The following is a 27,267-nucleotide window of genomic DNA, read 5'->3' as shown; positions in this document are numbered from 1 at the left end:
TATAGATACTCTTTGATGGGGCCTGGAAGAAACTAAAAAGAGAAGATGAAGAGGAATGGGAAGCAACAGCAAGTTGGGTGATTTTCAACAAAGGCAAGAAAGTGATCCAAGATAAAAGCAAAGTATTTGCTACTACCCCCCTACAAGCAGAAACTTATGCATGCCTCCTCGCCCTCAATAGCTACGATGTCAAGGGAAAGAATGTCATCATGCTAACAGACTCAACTCCCTTCATTCATAGCCTCATCAACACGAACGAAGCGGCCCGAAAGATCAAGCCAATCATCAAAAGAATAAAAAACATAGCTATGCTCGCTGAACTCCCTGATGGTTAGGAAAGTTAACAGATGTATTATGCTGAAGCCCACAACCTGGCCACTATAACTAAGAAAGTGTTTTTTTTTTATTGTTTTTTTATGTGTTGTCAAAAAAAATGCCCTACACAACATCTTATTTAAGCTTTAGACTAGATAATTAGAATTACCTTCAATAAATCCTTTTACTGATTATACATAATGGTGCAATTACAACCATCATATATTCCCATATCATCAGCAAGAAGTAAGAACTAGATTAAAATGTGTGTATCCTTTATCTCCATATAAGCCCAAGCAAGTGGAAACATCTTATACTCATTATTACAACGATTTAAATATGTGACTGCCTGTGAGCCCCTCAGATGGACATTTAAAAACACATCCATCAATTCCAACAAGAAGTCCTACAACTAACAAGAAAGTCCTTTTCATTGAATCAAAGCACATATACAACCTTTTAAGAACATTATTGTATAACTTAAATGTATGTGATAGTGTTCAATGGAAAAAGCGGGTTTAAAATGACTCATTATTATATTTGGCAAGACATGTTAATGATGTTAATTTTATTACAAAATGTACTTCATATATCTTTGTAAAATAGATTAGTAGAGCATACATTGCACATTGGCTGTCCAAAACACTTTGGTCACTAATAACATTATTAATATATGTCTGCATTCACTAAAGCCCAATATTATTATCTGCCTGCATGCTGCATTCACTAAAGCCCAACTCATGTCCAATTATGAAAAATTATAATTATCTTTGCACTTTTTACTTTTTATTATTATAAGTCAGGTGATTATGGTTCAGAACGATTCTTAATTTATACATTCGCATTCGGTTTTTTAGGGACAAGGTGATAGGGCTCATATGGCCATTCGACCGACGATTAACTTTGAAGATTATGTAGTTTATTCCATTCATGTGTTGTTTTCTAGGTGTAAATAAAAAAAGTACAAGTTAAATGATCATCTTACTTAACATAACCAATTCCACCACATCTAGATTGGATCAGACATGAGTCTATGTTAAAGTTATTTGAATGATCTTAAAGTATATCATATCATTATGATGAGAACAACAATGGAAAAAGAGTCAGATCCTCTTTTAAGGGGAACTCTTCTTCTACTCATGCCTCATTGAGTGAAGGCTCTGGCTCTCCAATTGGATTGGGTGTTGGATTACCTCCCTTGAAAGGTTGCGCGGAAGAAGTAAAGGGTAATGCTAGAGGAGGTGGCGACGAAGTAAGTGGGAAAAATCATTCGAGTAGTAAGCAAGCGAACCGTACAGATGCTGCTAGCTTAGTGCAACATGTTCATTCACCAGATGAATATGGTATTCATAGTTGTGACAAGCAGGGGGATCCCCCTATGAGTTCTCACTGTCACGACCTTCCAAATCACGGCAATGTTTCCAATCTCGCGAAGCCTAAATTTCGATTTTGAAACCGACAGAGGCGGGGCTCCATTATCGATCTCAACCTCCAAGAAGGATTACTAATTGTTGGCTCGTGGGAAATCCATCCATTATTTCGACTCAAGGTCAGGCTCTTACCTAGTGGTAAAGGCGGTGAAGCCTACCGTAGAAGAACCAGCCAACTTAAATTTGAGTTTTGAAAAAGACATGGGAAGCCAAGAAAAGGAGCAGGAGGTTATAGATGGGACAAAGGGGAAGTGTTCAGCAAATACCCCAAATAGAATTTCAAGTGATGTTGAGCTAAAGGAAGAGATCCACTCTTGTATGGAAGTCACTACTTTATCACCGTGTTTATCAACTACAAACTCCAACAATCTCCATTTCCAATGTAAGTCCAAGGGCAATTCAAGGAGGATAAGTCAACAATCAGTTAGAAAGAAGGCTCATCGACAATGGAACGAGGGAAAGAGATGAAGGACGATCCCGAGTAGTGTTGTCCCTAGCATTTCTACTAACATGATTTCTAGTTGCAGGTCCCATATTGGCAAGAAGAGGAAGAATGTTAACCCCCCCCCCCTTTCTGATCCCCCATCCTACCTAAAAAAGTTTGCTTTGAATGTTAGCTATGGTACTTGTATTTCTAGTTTAATGTCTTTGAGTCAGTGTCATGAATTTGCATCTCAGTGTTGTAAGTCTGCTAGTGTTGTATCCATACCCACGAACTGGAAATATATACCAGATGTAGTGGGTATGTAAGTTTCTTTTAATGAAACTCATTTTCACCACTGTAAAAAAAGAAAAAAAAATTATGATGGGATTAATACTGCTTAAGTAAGGATTCATTTTCTTTATCAATATTTCACTAATTTGAATTGAACTTAACTTATTTGCACAATTTATTTAAATTTATTAAGCTTAATTTAATTGTAAATTAAAATTAGGTAGCCTTTATTATTTGGGAAATTTTACATGGTGGCCTCTGGAAGACAAACTTTTTCCAAAAAACTACTAGAAATAGGCTAAATTCCGACGGATTCCAATTCCCTCGCAAAAACTGGAAATTCCGGCGGAATTATAGGTTGTAGGAAAAATCCGTCGGAAAGGATATTTTCCGACGGAAAAATCCGCCGGAATAATTCCAACGGACTTAATTCCCTCGGAAACTTACTCTTCCGACAAAAAATTCCGTCGGAATGAGTCCAACGGATTTATATTCCCTAGGAAATATCCTCTTCCGACGGAATTTTCCGCCGAAAAGATATTTTCCGACGGAAAAGTCCGTTGAAAGGGGGTATTTCCGAGGGAATATATTCCGTCGCAACATTTCAGCAATTATAAAAAAAAAAAAGACCGATTTGAATTGTTTCAGGCAACACAGCCACGAAACAGAAACTGAGCAAGGGAGAAATAGGAAGAGAGAGAAAGGGAGAAAGAGAAAGAGAGAAGGAGAAAGGGAGAAGGAGAAAGGGGAAGGAGGTCGCCGCGATCCACCACCAGCCGCCGCTTGGTCGCCGTCGGTAAGTCGCCGTTTTTTTGGTTTCAATTTTTTTTTTATTTTAAAGTTATTGAAAACCCTAACCACCACCACCACCTAGGTTGTTACGGAATTCACCATTAGCCACCACAACCACGAAAGCTTCACCGGAATACACCATTGTCGCCGCCGGATAGTGGTAAGTATTTATGTATTTAATTTTTTTTTAAATAAACTATTTTGAGGTTTTTGGGGTTTTTTTTTGTACTTAATTTTTTTTTTTTTTTTTTGGTTTTGGAATGACGACCCCCACAGCCACGACACCAGCCGGGCGTCGGTCTGCAACCAAGGGGACGCCCAGCCACCGCCGCTAGCAGGTGGTGTTTTGTTTGTTTGTTTGTTTTTTTTTTCTTTTTTTCCATTATAATTTGTTACCATTTAATCATTTTTTAATATGCATAGGCATCACAAACTTAGTTACTAATTGAGATAATTTGAAATTTTTGTAGGTTTTGTAGATTCACTTTGTTCTTTGGCAATAACAAGTGCAGATCTACAGGTTAGAGACTATGTAAAACCTAATATTATAAGTTTAGTTTATACTTGGCATGTTAGTCAGTAATTGTATTTGGATATATGTTGATTTATTATTTTTTTTTAGTGTAGTGTATACAATTTATTGTATTTATATTTTAATAAGTTGAAATTTTTTAAAAGAATGTGTATGTGTTATGATATGTTAGTTAAGTTTAGTTTATTTAAGTTTAGTTTTTAATTATTGTATAATAACATGTTAACATAGTTTGGTTTAGTTTATTATAATAATGTATGCTAGTTTAGTTTATTTTATTTTAGTTTAGTTTATTTTAGAATATTTAGTTTAATTTTGTGTATGTTAGTTAATTTAGTTTAATATTTTTGTTTGGTATAATGTTTGATATAATATATAATAATTGAGCTTCTTTTTTTGCTTATATTAAGTTTATTTTAATTATGATAAATCTCTGTTTAGTGTAATGCATGTGACCTTCACTTTATATATATATATAATAAATGAATCATTTGCATAATCATTTGCCTAGATACCCGTTCAAGGCATACACAATAGGAGTATGCCTTGAATAGTCCCCGGTTGGGACTGTCCTTGTACGCTTATTCTCACTTAGGTGGTGAATGTAAGCCTTGCTTTTGATTCTACGGAAAATCGTGTCTTTTCATTTCTCTACAGTTTTCTCTGGGTACATATGTAGGTGTGTTTAATTACCTACATCGTGTACTTGGAGAACTATAGGGAAATGCTGGCGGATTTTCCGTAGAATTGAAAACCTGGCTTACATTCACTAGTGGGATTAAACGTACAAGGATGGGTTAGGTTGGAGTGATAAGGACCCTTTGGAAGCATTTCATATCTCTTTTGCAATTTCATAAAACTTTGATGGATAATGATTAGGAAGTACGCTTTGTGACTAATATGCGTGAGTTGTGTAGAAGTTGTAAACATGAAACGAACAGAACGTAGCTGGATGTATGAAAGGAAGGTTGGGCCATATGTTAATCCAGAGTTCGTGAAAGGGTTTGATGAGTTCATGCAGTACGTCAAAGATAATCCCGAAAGTAGTAACCCGAATGAAGTTAGGTGTCCATGTGCTAAATGTAAGAACAAACGGCTTTGGGACCCAGATACGGTTAAACTTCATTTGTTTCGTGCGGGTTTTGTACCTAATTACTATGAGTGGATGTGTCACGGGGAAGGGTTTCCGACAATTCCTGCAAGTGGGTCCAACGAATATCGTGAAATGGTTTTCGATGCGTTTGGTCAAAGTCAGGATCATGGGCATTCCGAGCAGGCTAGTGTTTCATCAGAGGAGGAGCCTAATGCCCAAGCTAAGCATTTTCTGGATTTGTTGAAGGCTTCTGAAAGGCCATTATACGAAGGGAGTTCGTTGTCTGTGTTGGAGATGGCCGCTAGAATCACAAGTCTAAAGTGCAAGTATAATCTTTTGCACAGATGTGTCGATGGGTTTGTTTCACTTTTCAGTGAAGAAATTCCTAACAACAATCAAATGGTCGACACATTCTATGAGGTGAAAAAGATTATGAAGGGCTTGGAAATGCCTCATGAAAGGATTCACGCTTGTCCGAAGGGATGTATGTTGTTTTGGAAGGATGATGCCCAGCTGTCTACATGTAGGGCGTTTGGTAGCGATCGATACAAGCAGACTTCCAAGGGTAGCCTAGTGCCTTTAAACGTTTTGTTTTATTTCCCGATCACACCCAGGTTGCAAAGGCTATTTACAACCAAGACTATTTCGGAGGAAATGACATGGCATTCGAAAAATCCTCGAGTGCAAGGCACTATGGCACACCCTAGTGATAGTGAAGCTTGGAAACACCTGGACAACTGCTTTCCAGAGTTTGCCTCCGAGCCTCATAATGTTCGGCTTGGTTTGTGTACAGATGGTTTTGCTCCTCATGGCAAATTTGGGGGACAATATTCTTGTTGGCCTGTCATTTTGACCCCTTACAACCTCCTTCCCTCAATATGTATGAAAAGACAATTTATGTTCCTTTCGTTGCTCGTTCCTGGTCCTAAAAATCCTAAGGGCAACTTGGATGTGTACATGCAACCGTTGATTGAGGAGTTGAAACAGTTGTGGGAAGTTGGTGCACATACGTATGATATTTCCATGAAACAGAATTTCAATCTTCGAGCAGCCATCCTATGGACCGTTAGTGACTTCCCGGCTTACGGTATGTTGTCCGGTTGGGCCACATCTGGTAAGAAAGCTTGTCCATATTGCATGGACAAAAGCAAAGCATTTTGGCTAGAAAATGGTTGTAAGGTGTCTTGGTTTGATTGCCACCGCCAGTTCCTTTCGACGAATCACCCATTTCGGAATAGTAGAACTGCGTTCTGCAGAAACAAAGTCGAAAAGGGTGCCCCTCCACACATTATGTTAGGAGAGGAGCTGTGGGAATGTGTGAAAGACCTTCCAAAGGCTACATATAGGCTCGAGTCACTTCAACGCCTCAAAAAAGAAAAGAAGGGGTGGTTCAAGCAAAGCATTTTGTGGGAGCTTCCATATTGGAAGCATCTGCTTGTTCGTCACAACCTAGATGTCATGCACATTGAAAAGAACTTCTTTGATCAGTTATTTCACACTGTAATGGCTGTGAAAAAGCAGACGTGTGACGCGCCATCCGCTCGAAATGACATTGCCAAATATTGTAAACGTCCGCAGCTTCATCTTCAGCAGGATGATAGGGGAAAAGAGTTATTGCCAATGACTCCATTTGCTCTTGACAAGGCTCAGAGAAAAGTTTTGTGTGAGTGGGTTAAACAGCTGCGGTTTCCTGATGGTTACGGCTCCAATTTGAGCAGATGCGTCGATTTGCAAGCATGTAAGCTCCACGGAATGAAAAGCCATGATTGTCACGTGTTCATGGAGAGGTTGTTGCCTACTGCTCTGCAGGAATTGCTCCCTTGCCATGTTTGGAATGCAATAACAGAGATCATCCAATTCTTTCGCGATTTGTGTTGCTATACAACAACGGTTAGTGACATGGAGCGATTGGAGAATAACATAGCTGAGATACTGTGCAAGCTTTAGAAGGTTTTTTCCCCCTGCATTCTTTAACTCCATGGAGCATTTACCCATTCATTTGCCATATGAAGGGAAGTTATGTGGTCCTGTACAATATAGATGGATGTATCTGTTCGAAAGGTAAATCAAAGACCCATGCACCACTACTAGAAATAGGCTAAATTCCGACGGACTTATTCCGACGAACTCCAATTCCCTCGCAAAAACTGGAAATTCTGGCGGAATTTTAGGTTGTAGGAAAAATCCGTCGGAAAGGATATTTTAAAACACGTTTTTTAAAAATGTTGAGCTGAATTTGGAAATATGACATAAAGTTTATCAATTGCAGAAGGAATTCACGTGGGCACCTCAGTTGACCGAGGATGTGAAGCACACGTTTGAAAAGAGGCTTGCTACTCGGTTGCGTGACATGTTCTACACAGTCACACACAAGATGAGAGGCGCAAGGCCAGCCTGGCTCATTGAGGACGTCCACAAGAAGATGATGGATATTGTTGCCGCCGATCCAACTTTCAAGGCAAGGTCGTCCCAAAACAAGAAGAACATGAGGGGTGGGTCAATGGAAAGTCCGGTTGAAGCTACCTACTATCAGGGTTCGATGTCAGTTGTACAACATGCTAAACAAATGGTAAGTTTGTTGAATATTCCTTTTAAATTGGAGGGTCGGGTTTATTCTTTTGTACAGGTGCTCTAACATTTAAAGTTTATCATTTTCTGCATGTATAATCAAAGGCGGCGAAGAATAAAGGGCAGCTCCCAACAGCTCATGAGCTGTTTATGAAGACGCACTTCAAGGAAGTGCCTAGGAAAGGCACGGTACCAGCCAACACCAAAGCACAACATATTGCGGTATTAACTTCAATAACACCTACAACTGTTATATGCATGTTATAAGAAAAAACTTAGAAAATAGGTTGTTTTCGTGATTTGAATGCATGTGCACCTAAAATTACCTATAATATGCATGTTATGAGAAAGAAATGGTTCATTAGGTGAGAACTTTAGAAAATAGGCAAGGGATTGGTCATTTAGGGGTGAATTGGTTGAATTTTGGTCTTTTAGGGTCCCAAAACTTAGAGACTTGGTTGTATTTGTGATTTCAAGGCATGTGCACCTAAAACTACATATAATATGCATGTTATGACAAAAAAAATGGTTCATTTGGTGAGAAATGTAGAAAATAGGCAAGTGATAGGTCATTTAGGGGTCTATTGGTTGATTTGTAGTCATTTAGGGTCCCAAAACTTAGAGAATTGGTTGTTTTTGTGATTTCAAGGCATATACATCTAAAACTACCTATAATATGCATGTTATGACAAAGAAATGGTTCATTTGGTAAGATATGTAGAAAATAGGCAAGTGATAGGTGATTTAGGGGTCTATTGGTTGGATTTTGGTCTAATTCGCTCCCAAAACTTAGAGAATTGGTTATTTTTGTGATTTCAAGGCATACACAACCCTAAATACCTATAATAGACATGTTATGACAAAGAAATGGATCATTAAGTTAGAATTGTAGAAAATAGGCAAAGAATAGGTCATATAGGCCTCAATTGGTTGAATTTTGGTCGTATTCGCTCCCAAACCTTAGAGACTTGGGTTTTTTTTGTGATTTCAAGGCATATACGTCTAAAACTACCTATAATAGACATGTTATGACAAAGAAATGGTTCATTTGGTTAGAAATGTAGAAAATAGGCAAAGGATAGGTCATTTAGGGGTCTATTGGTTCTAGTTGGGTCAAAATTGTCCCTAAAACTTAGGGTGTCGGTTTTTTTTTTGTGATTTCACAGCATATACATATAAAACTATCTATAATAAACATGGTATGACAAAGAAATGATTCTTTTATTAAGAAATGTAGAAAATAGGCAAAGAATTTTGATTTTAACTTACATCTTTAATTTGTGCAACTTTTCATATGTCTATCTTGTAGGAGGCCTACCAGAAGAAAGTTGAAGAAGCAAGCACCCAAGGGATTTAGAAGATTCCAAATGAGTTGTACTGGGAAATTGTAGGTGGTCGAAACAAGAAGGATCGTGTGAAGGGACTTGGCCAAGGTGCGGAGCTGTATTACGGCAGCCAGAAGAGTTCCAAGTCTTCCCAGCAGTACACGCCTTCCTTTCTTTCCCAGATGCAAGATCAGATGGACTAGAGGGTGGAGCAGAGTTGGAGGAGAGGGTGCAAGCTATGCGGAGTGAAATGGAAGTCGAGATGGAGACTCGATTGGCCGAAATAGAAAGGAGAAACCAAGAGAGGTATGAAGAGATGATGCGTCGATTCTCCAGCAACGATTCATGTTCCAACATTCCACATCAGCGTCGAGACCCCACGAACAACGACCCGGGTAGCGGCGGTGCAGGGATAGGTACTCCAACTGTAGCTTAGAATTTGTGTACATAATTGGACATGTATTTAGTTTTAAATTATGTTGTATAGTTGCACAAATTAAAATATATACATTAATATTATTGTTAATATATATATGAAAATATTTTCGTATTTAAATCGTCAATTCAAAATTAACACAAATTAGGTGCAGGATATAGGTGAGCAAAATCGAAATAAATAATTTATTTCTTGCTTATTAAACAGGACTCTTCCGACGAAAAATTTTGTCGGAAATGAATACCTTCCGACGGATTTATTCGTCGGAACATAAACAATTCCGACGGAATATTCCGTCGGAATTGCTTATGTTCCGACGAATAAATCCGTCGGAAGGTATTCATTTCCGACAAAAACATCCGTCGGAAGAACTACTTTTCCGATGAACAATTCCGTCGGAAGGTAAGAAATTCCGAGGGAATAGTCCGACGGAAGAGGAATTGTAACGACGGAAATATCCGTCGAAAGTCTTCCATTTACGACGGAATAAATTTCATAGGAATATTGCGACGGACTTTCAATTTAAGTCAAAATCAACTCCGACAGACGGACTTCCGTTGGAAAGTTCGTTGGAAAGGTGACTTCCGAAGGAATTTTCATCGGAAAACGTTCATTTTCCGACAAGGGGGGTTGCGACAGACTACTTCCGACGAAAGTCCGTCGGAAAGGCCGATTCCGACGGATTTTTCAATGTTTCCGACGGATTAATTCCGTCGGAATTGAGCTGTTTTCTTGTAGTGAACTCTCTTTAGTGGCACCCAAGTTTTGAAAAATTAATAATAGTGCTCTTTTTTAGGTTTATGGCTAACTTTTTTAGTTTTAGGTTAACCACAATTAATTAAAAAAATTAAATAAATTAAAAAAAAACCACCTGCCAAACCCCACTGCCACCATCACCTACGCCGGAACCCTAACCCCACAGCCCAACCGCCGCCACCCAGACCTCTCCCACCCTTTTGCACCGATCGACCGACCAGCCCAACCCAGCCAATCCCTTTCCCTTCCCCAGCCAACCACACAACCTCCCTCACCAGAACCGCGAACAAACTCCCACCAACCTCCTTCACCGAAACCGCGAACAAATTCCCACCAACCTCCCTCACCGGAATTGCGAACAAACTCCTAAAACCCCCCCAACCCAAACCCGAAACCCAAACCCTAACGAATTGGGGATGGTTTGGGCTATGGGGTTTCAGGTCTGGGTTAGGGGTTTTAGGTTTGGGGTCGCCGGCTCGCGATGGAGGAAGGGGAGGGGGTTCATTTCGGTTATGGGGAAGGGGAAGTTGGTCGAATCGGGGAAGGGAAAAGGAGTGGTTGGGGTTGGGTTGATCGGTCGACCGGCCGGCACGAAGGGGAGGGGGAGGTTAAGGGCGGCGCGGCTGGGTTGTGGGGTTAAGGTTCCGGCGATCGAGTTGGTGGTGGCTGGGTTGGTTGGGGTGATTTTTTTTTTTTATTGTTTATAAAATAATTTTTAAATAAAAAAATCAAAGGTTAACCATTTTAATCATAAAAGTTAGCCATAAAAAAAAAAAAAAAGTCACTATGCTTAATTTTGCAAAACCAGGGTACCACTTGATAGAATTGGAAAAAAGTTTGTCTCCCGTGTAGAATTTTTGAATCCTGGAGGCTACCATGTAGAATTTCCCTAATTAAGATTTATTTTTCCTAAAATAAGATGAACAGATTAAGATCTTTATTACCACTACATACAAATATATATTCTTTGGTTTCAAAAACCATCAAAATAAGTTACTCCCTCCGTTTCCATATGATAGTCGCATATGGAATCAATCACATAAAATAAGAAAAGAAGAATATTTGGAATCTAACATTAAAGTACAAAAATAGTTCATAATTAATTTTGCCTTATTTAAATTTTTTGATTTTTTTTTGGAAAGCATTAGCCATAATTGCATAATTCAAAGAAGAGATTTCCTTACTCAGAGCCATGTCATCAATTAACAATCAATTAATTTAACCAATCAGAATTTAATATGTATAAAATAGGAAATAAAAACTAAGTTAAAAATGGAATATTTTTAATATGAGTAGAGTTTTTTGAAACACCTAAAATAGTATATGAGACTAATATTATGAAACGAATGGAGTATTTATCTTTAAGTACATTTCTTTAGACATATCTTTAAGTTCATAAAAGTCGGTATATAACCTAACTAATCCAATGTCCAATTTAATTGGAAAATTAGAAATCAGCAAAACTTCTTTGCTAGTTGTACGTACGTAACGTAATCAAAACCTTAGGAATACACCAACAAAAATTCACACCAATCAAGCAGGCCCATTTTAACAAAAAAACAACAAAGATATTCCTACATGCTTGAAAAAATCACAACAATACAAAAAATCATAAAAAAAAGCAAAATCAAACTTGTATACATTATATAAACAATGAACAAACAACTAGAAGTTGTACAAGTTAAGATTAAGAAGCAATGATAATTAAACAAATTAAGGATCAACAATACTACCTCCATCTCTCAATAATACAACATTTTGATTTTTTACATTATTTTTTTACTAATTTTGACTACTTCTGATCCCTAATACATAAAACAAGTTTAATTAATGTAATTATGATTAAGCTAGTCTCGAATTTAACCCCATAACCTATTGTAAACAATCTATTCATCTTAACCACTAGATAAGACATTACTCGTATTTGTTAATGTAATATGGAGTATATTGACAAACGTATTTCGGCAAAATATTACATATATTGAAAAACGAAAAAAATAATGTAATATAACTATGTACATATGATATTTTGCTATCCATCTAAACCACTAAAATAAGACATCATTTGTCGATTTAATGTCAACATATACTAACAAAGTATCAAACGTGTTTTGACAAAGTATTACATGTATTGAGAAACGGAGATAATATCGTGGTATAATTACATACATATGATATTTTAAGCGTACACACCGCCCCAATTATCATAGACCACAATATATTATCCACTTCTCACTCTACACATCTCTTCCTTGCGCACAACCTCATCTCAGCCGTTCCTTCCTCTCAGCTGGAAGGAAAAGTCTCTTCATCTTCTTCTCCTTCTCTCACCCACCATTTCATCCCCTCTTCTCTCACTTTCTCTCTCCTCCATTTTTCTTCTGGTAAACTTTTCTGCAACTTCTACACTTTTCTTTTTACTTTTTTAATCTTTAATTGTTATTGTTTATTGTTGGGGTGCTTGAGCTTTGTTTTTGTAAGTTAGGGTTTTGTGAATTTCTGCTTAAATTCTTGTTATTATCATTTGTTTGTTTAATCCTTTCTGGATCTCTTTCTGGGTGTGTAATATGAAATGGGTTTGTCATGTTACTTTGTTAAATTGTGTTATTGCAATTGTAGATGTCGGTTATCTGGTTTTTTTTATTTTTAATTTTCTTAATTTTTATTAATTTATTCTGCGGATTCCCATTTCGTAGTATAATTCATGCCAATTATTTTCTAAAAATGAAGTTATAATCTGGGGTTTGTTTTGGGTATGAATTTTGATTTTGTTGGCGAATGATTGAGAGGCATATTGAACTTGTAAATCTTGAAGTTATTATTATTTGGATAAGTTTTAGTTAGTGAAAGGTAAGATGGATTGTTGGTGGTTGTATGAATTATGATATTTGTCCTATGGTATATCCAGTATCTAATTTTAGATGTTTGTTTGGTTTGGGTGCGATTTGTCCCGGGTGAGGCACTGAGGAGGGTTGTGTTATTCAGGTTTTCTCAGCTTGGGAAAGGAGTGATGAATGAGTTTTGAATTGTGTTATCTTATTGCATAATGTTCCGTGGTTTCGAATTGTGGTATATTATCTTTGTATGGTTGGTAAGGTAGTGATGATTGAGTTTTGATTTGTGTTTATCTTGTTACATGACGTTTTCTTGGTTTCAAATTGTATTATCTTATCTTTGTTGTGTAGTGTTTATGTTCAATTGCTCTTTCAATTGTTATGCATTAGTTTTAATGGCTTTCATGATTTCATGTAGTATATGTCCACTGGTTAATGACTTCCTTCTTTTCCTTTTAGAAGTTATGACAAATGCTTACTCTTTAAAATGTAAATTTGAAGCCTTTTATCTTCTTTCCAATACTCTGCAAGCCTTTTGTTGTCTTCTTTATGCGATATTTGTTACGGTTGTTTATGCATAATACAATCTGGTGGCAAGCATGGTCTATGTATTATAAGGCTTGCTCTTGCATATTTTTTTTTTTTTTTAAAAATGTGTTTCTGGAACTTGGTTTTTGATTGTAATTATCTTCTACAATCCCGAGCTTTGCAATCTATAAATTTTTGCTTACCAAGTACTCTCATCAAATGTAGATTTCTGGTGGAAATCATGGCTGGGGCATTAATTCAATCAACTAACATCCCTGCTTCATTTGCGTTAAATGGTCAATTTCAAAGATCTGGTAAGGGTAAGAAGGCTGTGAAGATGATGGCCAGCCTTCAAGCCCCCGGATATAGAGTGCGAAGTTTCTCAGGGTTGCGTGGAGGAAATGCATTGGATACTTTGGGTACTACTAGTGAATGTTTCTATTCCAAGATGAGAGCTGTGCTCTCTGTACGTAAAGGGACAGCCAGCCGGGGTGTAGTTAGAGCTATGTTTGAACGTTTTACTGAGAAAGCAATTAAAGTTATAATGCTTGCTCAAGAAGAGGCGAGACGGCTAGGTCACAACTTTGTTGGCACTGAGCAGATTTTGCTGGGTCTTATTGGTGAAGGCACTGGAATTGCTGCTAAAGTTCTGAAGTCCATGGGAATTAATCTAAAGGATGCTCGTGTAGAAGTTGAGAAGATAATTGGAAGGGGCAGCGGATTTGTTGCTGTAGAAATTCCATTTACTCCTCGTGCCAAACGTGTTTTGGAGCTTTCATTGGAGGAAGCCCGTCAACTTGGTAAGTCAATGTGAGCCTTGAGCTTTCGAATGAAGACTGTTGTTCTGTACTGTACTAAGTACAGGATGGATTGCTAATTTTTCATGTGAATCTTATCTTCTTGTTAGGCTTGCTTTTCTAATCTTATTCTCTTCCTCGTAACAAGTTCATAATTTCATCAGTAGATCACATGGAATTCGTATCTTTTGTGATGTAGGATATACATGTGTGCAGGTCTTTCATCCTTATAATAACATGATGTATGCAAAAGTCATCTTTGCTTAGTGCAATGAATCTATGCCTATTTGGTAATAACATGTAAGCCCTGCAAGATGTCTTTGATTGGTTAAATGGTGCATATCTTCTTGTTGTGATGACCACATTATATCTGGCCTAAATATTGTGATTTGTGGATGCTGGATCCTTAGTCTGCTGTTCAGCTAAGCTACCCACTGAAAAGAAAAATTTAAATCAATTTATTGCTTTGATTAGCTCTGCACAATATACACATGGTATTGTTCAGTGTTTGATTCTTATATGGTTTTTAAATTGTGATAGGCCACAACTACATTGGATCTGAGCACTTGCTTCTGGGTCTTCTTCGTGAGGGTGAGGGTGTAGCTGCTCGTGTTTTAGAGAACCTGGGTGCTGATCCTAGTAACATTCGTACTCAGGTTAGAATAAAAGCTCTTTTTTTGGTGGTTGATTTTTTTCTGCTAACTATAGTAGCCTATTTAATGCTGTAAAACCTAACCTGGGAATCAATAGGTTATTCGTATGGTGGGTGAAAACACAGAAGCTGTTGGTGCTGGTGTTGGAGGGGGCACTACAGGGAACAAGATGCCAACCTTGGAGGAGTATGGAACAAACTTGACAAAGTTGGCCGAAGAGGTAGGTCTTATACTCTATCCTTTACCCAATAAAACATGCTTTGAAAAGGAATATGCACATTGTCTCATCCATCACTAGTTCAGCTTCAGCTGAGAAGCATTATGCTGAATTAATTTATTTTCACAGGGAAAATTGGATCCTGTTGTTGGAAGACAGCCACAGATTGAACGGGTTACCCAAATTCTGGGTAGGCGAACAAAAAACAATCCTTGTCTTATTGGTGAGCCCGGTGTTGGTAAAACAGCAATAGCAGAGGGCCTTGCTCAAAGAATTGCTAATGGTGATGTTCCAGAAACAATCGAGGGAAAGAAGGTATATCAAAATTGTATGCTCCTATTTACTATAATGTGTTGCTACATGCCTACAAGGCTAAAATATACTCATGATCTACACATCCCTGCTGCAAATTATGTTAATATTAATATTAATATTTTCTTGTTTCATATAATTGACACCAGGTTATAACTCTTGATATGGGACTTCTGGTTGCTGGAACTAAATATCGTGGAGAGTTTGAAGAAAGATTGAAGAAGTTGATGGAGGAAATAAAACAAAGTGATGAAATAATTCTATTTATTGATGAAGTACATACTTTGATTGGAGCCGGGGCAGCAGAAGGAGCCATTGATGCTGCAAACATCTTGAAGCCTGCTCTTGCAAGGGGTGAATTACAGGTAAGCTAAGACTTTCAGTTTGCTGTCAATGTGCTAGCACTTGAGCTTAGATTGATCCATATGTGAAAGTTGGGGATTTTTAGGTCGTTTTTTTGTGTTTGTTTGTAGTGTATTGGAGCTACCACCCTCGACGAATACAGAAAACACATTGAGAAAGACCCAGCATTGGAAAGAAGGTTTCAGCCTGTTAAAGTGCCTGAGCCAACTGTAGATGAAACTATACAGATATTGAAGGGGCTGCGTGAACGCTATGAGATTCATCACAAACTTCGGTACACTGATGAAGCACTGGTGGCTGCAGCACAACTGTCATACCAGTATATCAGGTTTGTCTTCTGGTGTTTCTTCTGTAAATTTTTATGAATCATAGGGGTGCTAATTTGTAATTAAATTTACGGCATTTACTAAAGTTGCGTATGTCTCATATTTCCCCTTTTATGCTTCATTGGACATTGCATTGGGTTCTTGAATGTCAGTTTGTAACCCATCATATACAAGGCATACTTGTGTCTTCAATGTTGGACTAATCATATGAGTTTAGCCCAAGTAATGAACTTCAGCTGGTAAATGATGACCGTAATCACATAAGTAGTTGTGCCATTTAATTTTTGGTATGTTCATCTCATCTTCTTTATGTGTGAATCTTCTGTCACGATACTGATATTCTCATATTCCTCAATATGATGCAGTGACCGTTTCCTTCCGGATAAAGCTATCGACCTTATTGATGAAGCGGGCTCCCGAGTTCGGTTGCGCCATGCACAGGTAAATCTTTGTTAGATAGTTTTGCATTCTTCGATTTTTATGCTTTCTGATTTCCTCTAGTTTAATGATTTTTGATTTTTGATTTCTGCAGCTCCCTGAAGAAGCTAGAGAGCTTGAGAAAGAACTTAGGCAGCTCACGAAAGAGAAGAATGAAGCTGTTCGAGGCCAAGACTTTGAAAAGGTATGCTGCCTTATTGAACTTGTATTCGGTATTATACTGATGCAGAAGGTTTGTATTTCAGTATTTGATCCCTTTGGATTTTGAATTTAGTGCATCCCATGGAAAAAATGAAAGAGAGCATGAAATGAATTTCAGAGGTGGTACCAGAAGATCTCAATAAAGGAATGACAATATGGTTATTAATTTTTTTTTAAAGTAAACAGCTAAAAAGTTTCTACTACTGTTTTGGGCCTTTGGCATAATATTTAAAACTTATTCATCAAGTTGACCTCCTATACTGAAGCGATTTTTTCGTCTTTTTTGGCCTTTTTATTTCCAGATCAGTATGCTGTAATATCTACCTGATAGGCTTTCTGTGCTCATAGATGCATGGATGCTTATAACCCCTTCTTATAAGCATATCTTTTAAACATGTATACTGTTGACGATTGATGTAGATTCTTGCTTTAATTTTTTTTGTTCAGAGATATTGGAAGCTCTTTATTCTTTTATTTTTCTTCTTATTGCCACTTTTAAAGTATGCTCAGAATTGAAACTTAGCAATGACAAAAATTTTGTATGTTCTTACCTTCTTTGCACTTTGATTTTCGCACTCTTATCAAGTATTAACCATGTGCAATGATTATGTGTAGGCTGGTGAGTTGCGTGACAGAGAAATGGACCTCAAGGCCCAAATTAATGCTCTTATAGAAAAAAACAAGGAAATGAGCAAGGCAGAGACAGAAGCTGGGGATGTTGGTCCTACTGTCACAGAAACTGATATTCAGCACATAGTCTCTTCCTGGACTGGTATTCCAGTTGAGAAAGTGTCTACAGATGAATCTGACCGTCTTCTCAAGATGGAGGAAACACTTCATACTAGAGTTATTGGTCAAGATGAAGCTGTTAAAGCCATTAGCCGTGCCATCCGTCGTGCTCGTGTAGGCCTTAAGAACCCCAACCGTCCAATTGCTAGCTTCATCTTCTCAGGGCCAACTGGTGTTGGAAAGTCCGAACTTGCAAAAGCTTTGGCTGCTTACTACTTCGGTTCTGAAGAAGCCATGATACGGCTTGATATGAGTGAGTTCATGGAAAGGCACACTGTATCCAAACTTATTGGTTCACCTCCTGGTTATGTGGGTTACACTGAGGGTGGCCAGCTTACTGAGGCTGTTAGACGCCGTCCTTACACAGTCGTGCTTTTTGATGAAATTGAGAAGGCTCATCCTGACGTCTTCAACATGATGTTGCAAATCCTTGAAGACGGCAGGCTGACAGACAGCAAGGGAAGGACCGTCGACTTTAAAAACACACTCCTGATCATGACATCGAATGTTGGAAGCAGTGTAATTGAAAAAGGTGGGCGCAGGATAGGTTTTGACCTAGACTATGACGAGAAGGACAGCAGTTACAACCGAATCAAGAGCCTTGTGACTGAGGAGCTGAAACAGTACTTCAGGCCTGAGTTCTTGAACAGGTTAGATGAGATGATTGTGTTTAGGCAACTTACAAAGCTGGAGGTTAAGGAGATTGCCGATATTATGTTGAAGGAAGTATTTGAGAGGTTGAAGAACAAGGAAATTGAGCTTCAAGTAACAGAGAGATTCAGAGATAGGGTGGTGGATGAAGGTTACAACCCTAGCTACGGTGCTAGGCCACTGAGAAGAGCCATAATGAGACTTCTGGAGGACAGCATGGCTGAGAAGATGCTTTCAAGAGAAATCAAAGAGGGTGATTCAGTGATTGTAGATGTTGATTCTGACGGAAACGTTATGGTCCTCAACGGTAGCAGTGGTGCACCTCCTGAGAGCTTACCAGAGGTCATCACTGTGTAGAGATCAAACACTCCTACTGATACTTCCTATGTTTATTTGTACTTGGATTTGCCTTCTGAATTCCGTATACATATGGTCTTTGTTATGAATGTAGAGATTTTAAAGCAGGACCAATTGGTTTACAGTGGCCATTTGTGACATTAATAACATGTCATAACACAGATTCAGAAAGTTGTAGTATCAATTTTTCTCTGAGAAGTATGATAGTAGGTAAACTTTTGGCTTTTGTAGGAGTTAGAATGATGTAGCTTAAGGATAATGAAATTCTTATTCTAGTATAGTCTGTTTATCCTGTTCAAGTAATTAATGGTTCATCCTTTGTGAAACTCTTGCATGCCAAAAGGCCCAAAAGTTGCCTTTCGATTTAATGATTTGATTGACTAGAGTTGTAGTGAGTGACTAGGGGTCTTAGGTCTTTGGCTCAGTATGAGTTTGGATTTAATAAAGGAATGAAATCGTTGTGATATAGGTTTGGAGGAACTTGGTTTTTAAAAACCAAGTGTGTGGTTTTGTCTAGGACCGTTTCTCATGTTTACAGTTTATTTGATACCAGAAGGTTTGCTATGAGACATAAGTTGTGGCTTGTGGGTTTAAGCCTTTTAAGGTACAAATTTGATGGAAAATATTTTATACACCCGGGTGTACTGTGTATTTAACTAATCCAAAGTTAATTTGTGCTCTTTATTTGGTGATTAAATGAAAATCAGTCATTAAAATGAGAAAAAAATGTCCATGAGTGTACCGTGCACCCGATTGTATATAATAATCTCTCCAAATTTGGAAGGTTTTTTTTTTTATATCACAAACAATATGTGTTTAGTCAAGGCCTTGAAACTCTTGAAATATCTTTTCTAGTGTTTTCCTCTTTTTCGATAGTAAATATTAATGAATTTGCCCCATGGTTTATTCATGAACTCTCTCTACAGAAGGGCAATCACTCATTTTAAAAATCTTAAAATTAGCATTATTACTAGATTAGTGCACGTGCGATGCACGGTAGTAATAATATTTTTCCCCGTAATTAATTTTGCATATGATATAAAAATGAGGCAACTCATGTGGAATAAACAAATGCAATGCATATAAGAAAGATGAAATAATAAGGCAAAAATTATTAAAACTACAATTGAGGAAAAAAATATCTTATTGCTGATCAGTTATGTTGAAAAGATTTTTAAAATAATATACATTATATTACATTAATGATACATGTTATTCCCAATAAAACTATACAGCCGCATGGCTATTTAGTACTGAATTAATTTAGTTAAAAAAAAAAAAAAACTATATAATGTACTTCCAAAAAATAAGCTAAGTAGAATAATAATAAAAAAAAATTAAGTTGACATCATATATTGTATTGGCGGGAAATTTTTTAATGATAGCTTGACATATGTCCAAAATAATCGATGTAAGCATGACTTGTTTTAATAATTATCAAAAGATTTTTTGAAGGAAAAAAAGTTATAAGTTGGTAAAATTATTACAGAAATATTAAACAGAAAACTAACTCAATTATTATTGTTTCATAAGATTTTCACATCAACACCATGAATAAATATGTTTTTTTTTCATTGAACCTCACTATTGTACAACTATGCAGTATATACAATGGTAATTTAAATGTTAATATTGTATTTTAGGCTCCTTTATTTTGTACTCTCCACCATATGAAAGGTCTCAAAATATTGTGTAACTATTTTTAAGTAAATAGAATACGAAATAAAAAGAAATACAATTATTATAAAGATAATATATAAGATTATGAATAATAATATTATTATATTATACAAATATTCCAAAACTAAAAGATTTTTGCTAAAAAGAAAGGGGGAGTTTTGGAGGGAAAAAACAGCACCAGAAAGTGACACGTGTCATTCCTGGTGTCTGTTTTAGTATTATGTTATTGATTAATGAGTGAAGGGCAATCACTCATTTTAAAAATCTTAAAGTTAGCATTATTAAGACCAAGCGTATGAGGTGGAAATCACATGTATAATTCTGTAGAGAGTTTCCTCTAAATTTCATTGTTGTCAGTATTGACATGTAGAACGGAGTCTATCTTGATTCTCATCCCTCAGGTCGATGGGGGACAGATCGGCAGTGGATCTCCATTATAAACGCATACCTTGCTCAAATTGACTTGATATTTTTATGATTAAAAGTTTTGGATTTAGGCAACTTAATAATTATTTTTGGTTAAAATTTTAACCTAACCTAAAAATGGTCTGAAACCTAGGCCATTTTAGTATCGAATTATTGACTCATCAATACATTTATACATTACAGAGTACTTATATAAAAGAGACAATGTTATTGGTATAACACAAGCTATTTTTTTGGAAAAATTGCAAAGAATAATCCCAACTTTGCTCTATCCGCCCAAAATAATCTCAATTTTTGATTATTTTTAATAATCCCAGCTTTATACTCTATCCGTCCAAAACAATCCCAACCGGTCATCCAACTTGCTATTACAAATTACTGGACAAGTGTCATCCTACAATAGGTTTTAAAAAATAAAAAAAGGGAAAAAAAAACCACCAGCCTCTTCAACCTAGCCACCCCCTGTGTCGAGCCTAACCCCTGACTCCCAGGCGCCGGCCGCCCAGAAACCTTCCCCTCCACTAGTACCGGCGCCGCTCGGACCATTCTCCCCCTTCCACTTAATTAAACCACCATTTCCTCACCCCAAAACACCATCCCTCACCCCAAAACACCACGAAATATCCTAAAAAACCTTTTCGGACGCCCGACCGACCCTTCCCCCGTTAGGGTTTCGAGGGTGGGGCAAGGGGCGGTCGGGCATGGGAAGGGTTTTCTAAGGTTGTTTCGTGGTGTTTTGGGGTTAGGGGATGGTGGTTTAATTAAGTGGAAGGGGAGGACTGACGGAGAGAGAGGGGTACGTGCGACGCCAATAGTGGGAAGTTCGATCCGACGCCGGCAAGGGGAGGGGGACAGAGCGGCGCCTGCCAGAAGGGATGGCCTGAGGCGGTGCGGGGGGATTTGGTGTGTTTTTTTTTTTTTAATTTTTAATTATTTAGTTTTTTTTTTTAATTTTTTACCAATCACGTGGTGACACATGTCATTAAACTTTATAAAAAAATTACCTGTTTAATAAGTCATCGGTCACCTGAGATTGTTTTGAACGGATGAAGTATAAAGTTGGGATTATTAAAAAATAATTCAAAGTTCAGATTATTTGGGGCGGACGGAGCAAATTTGAGATTATTTTTTTTGTTTTTGGACGGATAACACAAAAAAAACTGTTACTTTTAAGTTTATTAGCGCTGTTAATAAAAAATAAATAAATTATTATTCCGTTTCAATAATTCCGTTGATATTATTCCCCCCCCCCCCCCCTCTCTCCTTAGAGCTTCCTCTATGTTCTCCATTGAAGCAGCTTCTGAGCTTTTTCTCCTCCATTAAAGCAGCTTCTCAGGTAAGCTTTTCTTTCGTTTTTTTAGTCGATTTTTAAAATCACAATCTAGTGTTTATTGCTTTCCCTCTTCTCTACTCTCTATGAAGTGAAGCAACCAGACGCAGTCATCTGCTTGTTTAGTAATTAATTTTTGTATTTTTTAAAGCTTGAATTAGAGGTTTAGAATATATCTATCAACATACTTTCTTATTATATATTAAATATAACGTTGTTAATCGACGAGTATGTGAATTGTTCTTCAATTTAATTCTTGATGTAACTGTAAATGGATTCGAACATAATGCCAGTACATTTGTAATTTTTCCTACTGTGTTATTATTTAATTTTTGCAATAAGTTGAAATTTGTGAGTAGTTGGTGGTGGTGTTGTGTTTGTTCTTGAATTATTTGTTTGGTTGATAATAATGGGGCTTAACAGAAGCAGCAACACAATAATAATACGAATTATTTGTTTGTGTGTGAGCCTAAGTCAGGAAGTTTGTTTTGCGCTTAATTAAACTTGATTCTGTTGAACCCGGGTTTTACTTAGCTACATAGCCGTTTCTAATGTTTTGGGGGTTCGGGGAAAAATGATAATAATTTGTTGAATAAATCATTTGTTTTTATAATTATAAATATTTATGTAATTTGTTAATTGATAAATAATTTTATGTGATTTGTTAATTGATAAATAATTTTATGTAACTTGTTAATTCCTTCCTCCGTTATTTTAATTGCATTATTTACATTTTTCCACTATTCACACACCTCTTTTGAATTTTTTTTTGTGATTTATCCGTTAGAATATCATATTTTTAAATATCATATTCCTTTCGCCCACAATTATCTGCAACATTTACCATAAATGGGTGCTCTCTATTATGTGCAACAAATTTTTTTCTTTCCTCTTTTAGTAAATTTTAAAGAGTAAAAAGATCACATTACCCTTACTTTTATTATTTAACTTTGTTTAACGTCTTTTAATTACACTCAATTTTTCACCTTTTTCCCACTCATAAAAGGGGCCCTCAATTTTCCACCTTTTTCCCACTCACTTTAACCCACCTAAAAACAAAAAAAATAAGGGACCACTTCTTTACTTCCTTTTTCCCACTTAATCAAAGTCACCCAAACTTAATTAAACTCCACTAAAAGTTTTGCCTAGGAGTCCGCAAAAAGCACATTTGGTGCAGATAATCGTGGACGGAGGGAGTATATTTAAATAGTTATATGTAATAATTTGTTGCATTCGCCCTTTAATTTCGTGATTAATCATTTTATTACATGGTTATGACACACAAAATGTGCATGATTACAATTCTACCTTGGAATCCTTTTTTGACTCAACTCATTCTATAAAAGAGTATTAAATTTACTTACTTGTCCCAATCTATAAATATGAGTGAGAAATAAATAATAATCATGTTTCATAAATAATAAATGTAGCTCTTTCTTATAAAATTGAATTAAGGTTACATTAATTTTTTTTTTCTTGTTCCTTATAATTAAATAATTACATGGTTCAGTTCACTTTTAATAAATGTATTATGTCATAATTAAATTATCACTTCTTATCATGCTTGTAAACAAGTCATTAAATATAATTTATCAAACAATCCAAGAATCATAATCTTCTTATAATGATGTCACTTCAATTTTTAAAGTATATAAAATACCTAATATGATACTATGCGAATATTTAAAAATTCATACATGCATACATACCAAATAAAATTATGGCGAATAGTCACAACCACTAAAAATCATCTCACTCGAATTCTTTTATATCATAAAAATAATTATTGTCAAAATAAAATTGCATAATTCAAATATTCTAAGCCTAAAACAAGAAAAAACCTTCTCATGTGAGAAATAAAAACTTGTACGAAAACTTCTGAAACGACTACTATCATCAGTAACACATACACATCTAGATCCTTTCCAATTCAAAGTGGAATCTCGGTTTTGATAATTTTAATATAAATTATTAATATAAAAAAATAACATTCATTAAGATACCTTTATTTAACTACAATTATAATAAATCATTTTATAAAGAATCATTTTATAATAAATTTAGACATTTAATGCAAGAAAAATAATCCTCCATTTTTAAAAGTGCGCATCACTTTAATCGGCATAATTTTTTAGGAGATTGACTTGAATTCTATAAATAATATGCACAAAAAAATTGGTACATTGTATAAAATGTCATAGTATCAACTAATTATAATAAATATATGATCAAAATTATTAAAGGTAAAATAATGTTATGTATCAACAAAATGTATATTAAATTACTTTAAGATGAATTTTTTTTTATTTACAAAAACTCTAGGATGATTAATTTTGTAGGATACCCCTCCGTTTCTTTTTATTGGTCATTATCAGATTTTAAATACTATTCATAATACTTCCTCTGTTTCTTTTTATTGGTTATGTCTAGATTTTAAACATTATTCATAATACTCCATCCGTCCCAAATATATGAGACGTTGGTCTTTTTTTACTATTCATGTATTAGTTTTGATCATAATTTTTTACTAACATAATAAAAACATATTTTATTATAAAATATGTTGTTAAATAGGTATATATATAAAGTTTCAAAATAAAATTTTTAAAATAATAATTTTCATTAATATTTAATTATATACAAATAAATTCAAAGTAGTGCATTGACATGTGTGCAATGTTGACTGTGTCATGTATTCTGGGATAAAAGGAGTATTAGATAATCTTCAAATTCACTCACAAAAGTAAAAAAGTCATGTGAGATCATGTTTGATTCGTCTTAACGAATGCTCTATTAATATTCAATCGTTATAATTTTAAAAAGTATGTAATGAATAAAAATCAAATAGGTGTATTGACAAACGTGTAAAAGTCAAAACGTATCCAATAAAAAGCGACGAAGGGAGTATTATACTTTATATATAGGGTAATTTTGTGAAAATTTAAGAAAATTTTACCAACAACTACCATTATAATGACTACTTTGAGAACAACTACCATTTATTTATTTTTATTTTTTTTAAAAAAAAATCTAAAAAAATCTACCACAAAAACCTTCAGTAACACAACTACATTTAATTTCTTGGCAATAATCTCCAATTGAGGGAGCTAAAAAAACCGGTCGTTTCAAACGACGAGGGAAGGGAGGAGGGGCGGTTCCATCGACCTGAGAAGGGAGGGGCTATTTTGGGGATGGAGGAAGGGGGGTGATTTCGATGGTGTAGGTGGGTCGCCCGAGTGTTTTTAGGGGTAGGGAGGGGTCGACCGACTGTTATCGGTTGCTAGGGGAGGCGGGCGGTCAAATTTCGGTCGGGCTGGTGGTTGGGGCTAAGGGGAGGAAGGATGGTGGCTGGCTGGGAAGGGTTTTTATTTTTTATTTTTTATTTTTTTTACAAAAAAAAAAAATTGGACCAATTATGTTGTGACACATCACACATGGCTTTTACAAAATAAAAATCACATTTTCTTTAAGTCACTGGTAAATCGACCTAATGGAAGAAAATCAACCCAAAAGTTCATGGTGCTCCCTAATAAATGTAAGTTGGGATTATTGAGAGAAATCGTTGAAAGTTCGGATTAATAAATTAAACTGAATTTTTCTAAAACTTAAAACTTAGATTTTGGAAGCACCCAATGTAATAGATCGAAAAGCGAAGACAAGTCGAATTTAGGGTTAATTGGAGGATAAAATGGAGTCGTTTGACTCTTGGAATTGCCCTTTTTAAATCTCTTTAGTTTTAATAAAAATGTGTTCCTTTAATGGAAGTGGTGTTACTTATGTTTGTTGGGACATGTAGCAAAATTTCAATTTCAGATTTACATAAACCCTTGTTGAAGGGGGATGGTAGTAGATGTTGTTAAACCCATTTGTATGTGATATCAGTAAAAGTCATTACAATATCATGACCTTATATGAGACTATATACTCTCTCTGTCCCACAATATAGTTTCTGTTTTTCCTATTTTAGAGACCCAAAATGTTGTTCCTGTTTTCCTATTTTTGAATAGTATGTAAAGACCATTATACCCTTATTTTTTACTTTATTCATTGAACTTCCTAATTTACCCTTAACTTATTCACTTGCATTGTACTTTTTTCACTTTCTCTCTCTAACTTTTGTCTATAATTGTACTTTTCACTTTTTTCCCCTTAAATTATCCATCTTGCCTTGTACTTTTGTCTAGCTTTTTTCTACTTCTCCTCTCATTTCTTAAATACCGTGAAAAAAACACAATAGAAACTATTTTATGGGACGAAGGGAGTATAAGATATGGTATTGTCAGATCACAAAGAAATGTGATTGACATGTATGAAGCATAGATCTCAAGAGGAATTTATCCATTTGAATTATTGGGGTCCCTTAGGGTAAGACATACTGATTTTGGGTTGTCTCCGTCATTTCAGCAACATTCATAAACTTTTAATTGTATGTTAGAAAATACCTTGCACAACACGAAACACTATCACCAACTTCCCTCGTTCTATCAATAGTCCCATCACATGTTTAAATGTATATTGGTAAGCCTTATATACGTTGTCCTCACTCGTTGTAATACCTTAAAGGTAAATATCGTTAATGACCTTAATTGATATTGTGCAAGGGCTTCTTATGCCAATAGTAACTTATGTTACTTACTGTCCTTTCGTTTGTTGTAAACTAAGTTTAATTAATGTAATTTCAACTGTTTTTTTTTTTAAAAAAAAAATCTAAAAAACTTACACAAGAATTGATACAAGCTTTAGTGTATTAAAATTTTTAAAATATGTTTACATAAAACCTTTATAAAATTAGACGATGATATAAAGATTTAACCCATATTTATAGTGAAACGCTAAACATCGCCCGCAATTTACCATATAAAGCCCACAAATATGATATGGTTTGACCATTATGCCCATTTTCTAAAATTGCAATAATCTCGGTGTAAAAAATGTGGAGCCGTACTGGCTCGCCGGGGGAGACCGGAGGGCAGGCCGGAGATGCGGGGGACGCCGGAGGTACGTCGTCGTCGACGGAAAACGAGGTAAGTCACCGTTAAAATTCACGATTTACCGTCGGAGTGGCTCCGGCGCCTAGGATGGACGCCCAAACCGTAGCCTGGACGTCCAAGCAGACGCCAGAACCACCAGGAGGAGTTGGAGCAGTTTCGTTCGATGTACGACCGAGTGTCCTCCAGCCATCCTTCTATTATTCGTGACGCTACTCACGTACTTCATGACATGTTCCACCCGTCTACCTTAGATTATGAGGAACCCGAAGGAGTTGACCGTCCTCGAGGTCGACAACGGCTGAACAGGAGTGCGTTTGAGTATATCCGTGGTCTTGGTCGTGGTCGTTCTCGTGGTCGGACATCGTCATCTAGTCGTAGTCAATCTTCATCGTCTGTGAATATGCCCCTGAGA

The 27,267-nt window shown here is 36.2% G+C and overlaps 2 protein-coding genes across 2 annotated transcripts; both read left to right on the top strand.

Annotated features, from left to right (window-relative positions):
- The first annotated feature begins 4,712 nt into the window (after positions 1-4,712).
- LOC110684442 lies at positions 4,713-6,824 on the top strand. Its single transcript, XM_021860903.1, has one exon. It carries the CDS (start codon positions 4,713-4,715, stop codon positions 6,822-6,824), a length of 2,112 nt encoding a protein of 703 aa, XP_021716595.1.
- Positions 6,825-12,161: 5,337 nt separating this feature from the next.
- LOC110684004 (ATP-dependent Clp protease ATP-binding subunit ClpA homolog CD4B, chloroplastic) lies at positions 12,162-18,752 on the top strand. Its single transcript, XM_021860399.1, has 10 exons — positions 12,162-12,346; positions 13,550-14,124; positions 14,662-14,777; positions 14,872-14,994; positions 15,121-15,306; positions 15,453-15,668; positions 15,777-15,994; positions 16,358-16,433; positions 16,525-16,614; positions 17,247-18,752. The coding sequence occupies exons 2-10, from the start codon at positions 13,566-13,568 to the stop codon at positions 18,426-18,428; spliced, it is 2,766 nt and encodes a 921-aa protein (XP_021716091.1). The 5' UTR covers positions 12,162-12,346; positions 13,550-13,565; the 3' UTR covers positions 18,429-18,752.
- Positions 18,753-27,267: the final 8,515 nt, after the last annotated feature.

Source organism: Chenopodium quinoa, unplaced genomic scaffold (genome assembly GCF_001683475.1).
Source record: "Chenopodium quinoa cultivar QQ74 unplaced genomic scaffold, ASM168347v1, whole genome shotgun sequence".
In the NCBI taxonomy this organism is placed as follows: domain Eukaryota; kingdom Viridiplantae; phylum Streptophyta; class Magnoliopsida; order Caryophyllales; family Amaranthaceae; genus Chenopodium; species Chenopodium quinoa.
The sequence above is the reverse complement of the archived record's forward strand: the minus strand, read 5'-3'. Positions and strand labels throughout refer to the sequence as shown.

Excerpts from the sequence above, each read along its gene's own strand:
- LOC110684442 (XM_021860903.1), top strand. The coding sequence starts at position 4,713 with ATGAAACGAACAGAACGTAGCTGGATGTATGAAAGGAAGGTTGGGCCA.
- LOC110684004 (XM_021860399.1), top strand. The coding sequence starts at position 13,566 with ATGGCTGGGGCATTAATTCAATCAACTAACATCCCTGCTTCATTTGCG. Across the intron at positions 14,778-14,871 it reads CTAGTAACATTCGTACTCAG|GTTATTCGTATGGTGGGTGA; the intron begins GTTAGAATAAAA and ends GGGAATCAATAG. Across the intron at positions 16,615-17,246 it reads GAGGCCAAGACTTTGAAAAG|GCTGGTGAGTTGCGTGACAG; the intron begins GTATGCTGCCTT and ends GATTATGTGTAG.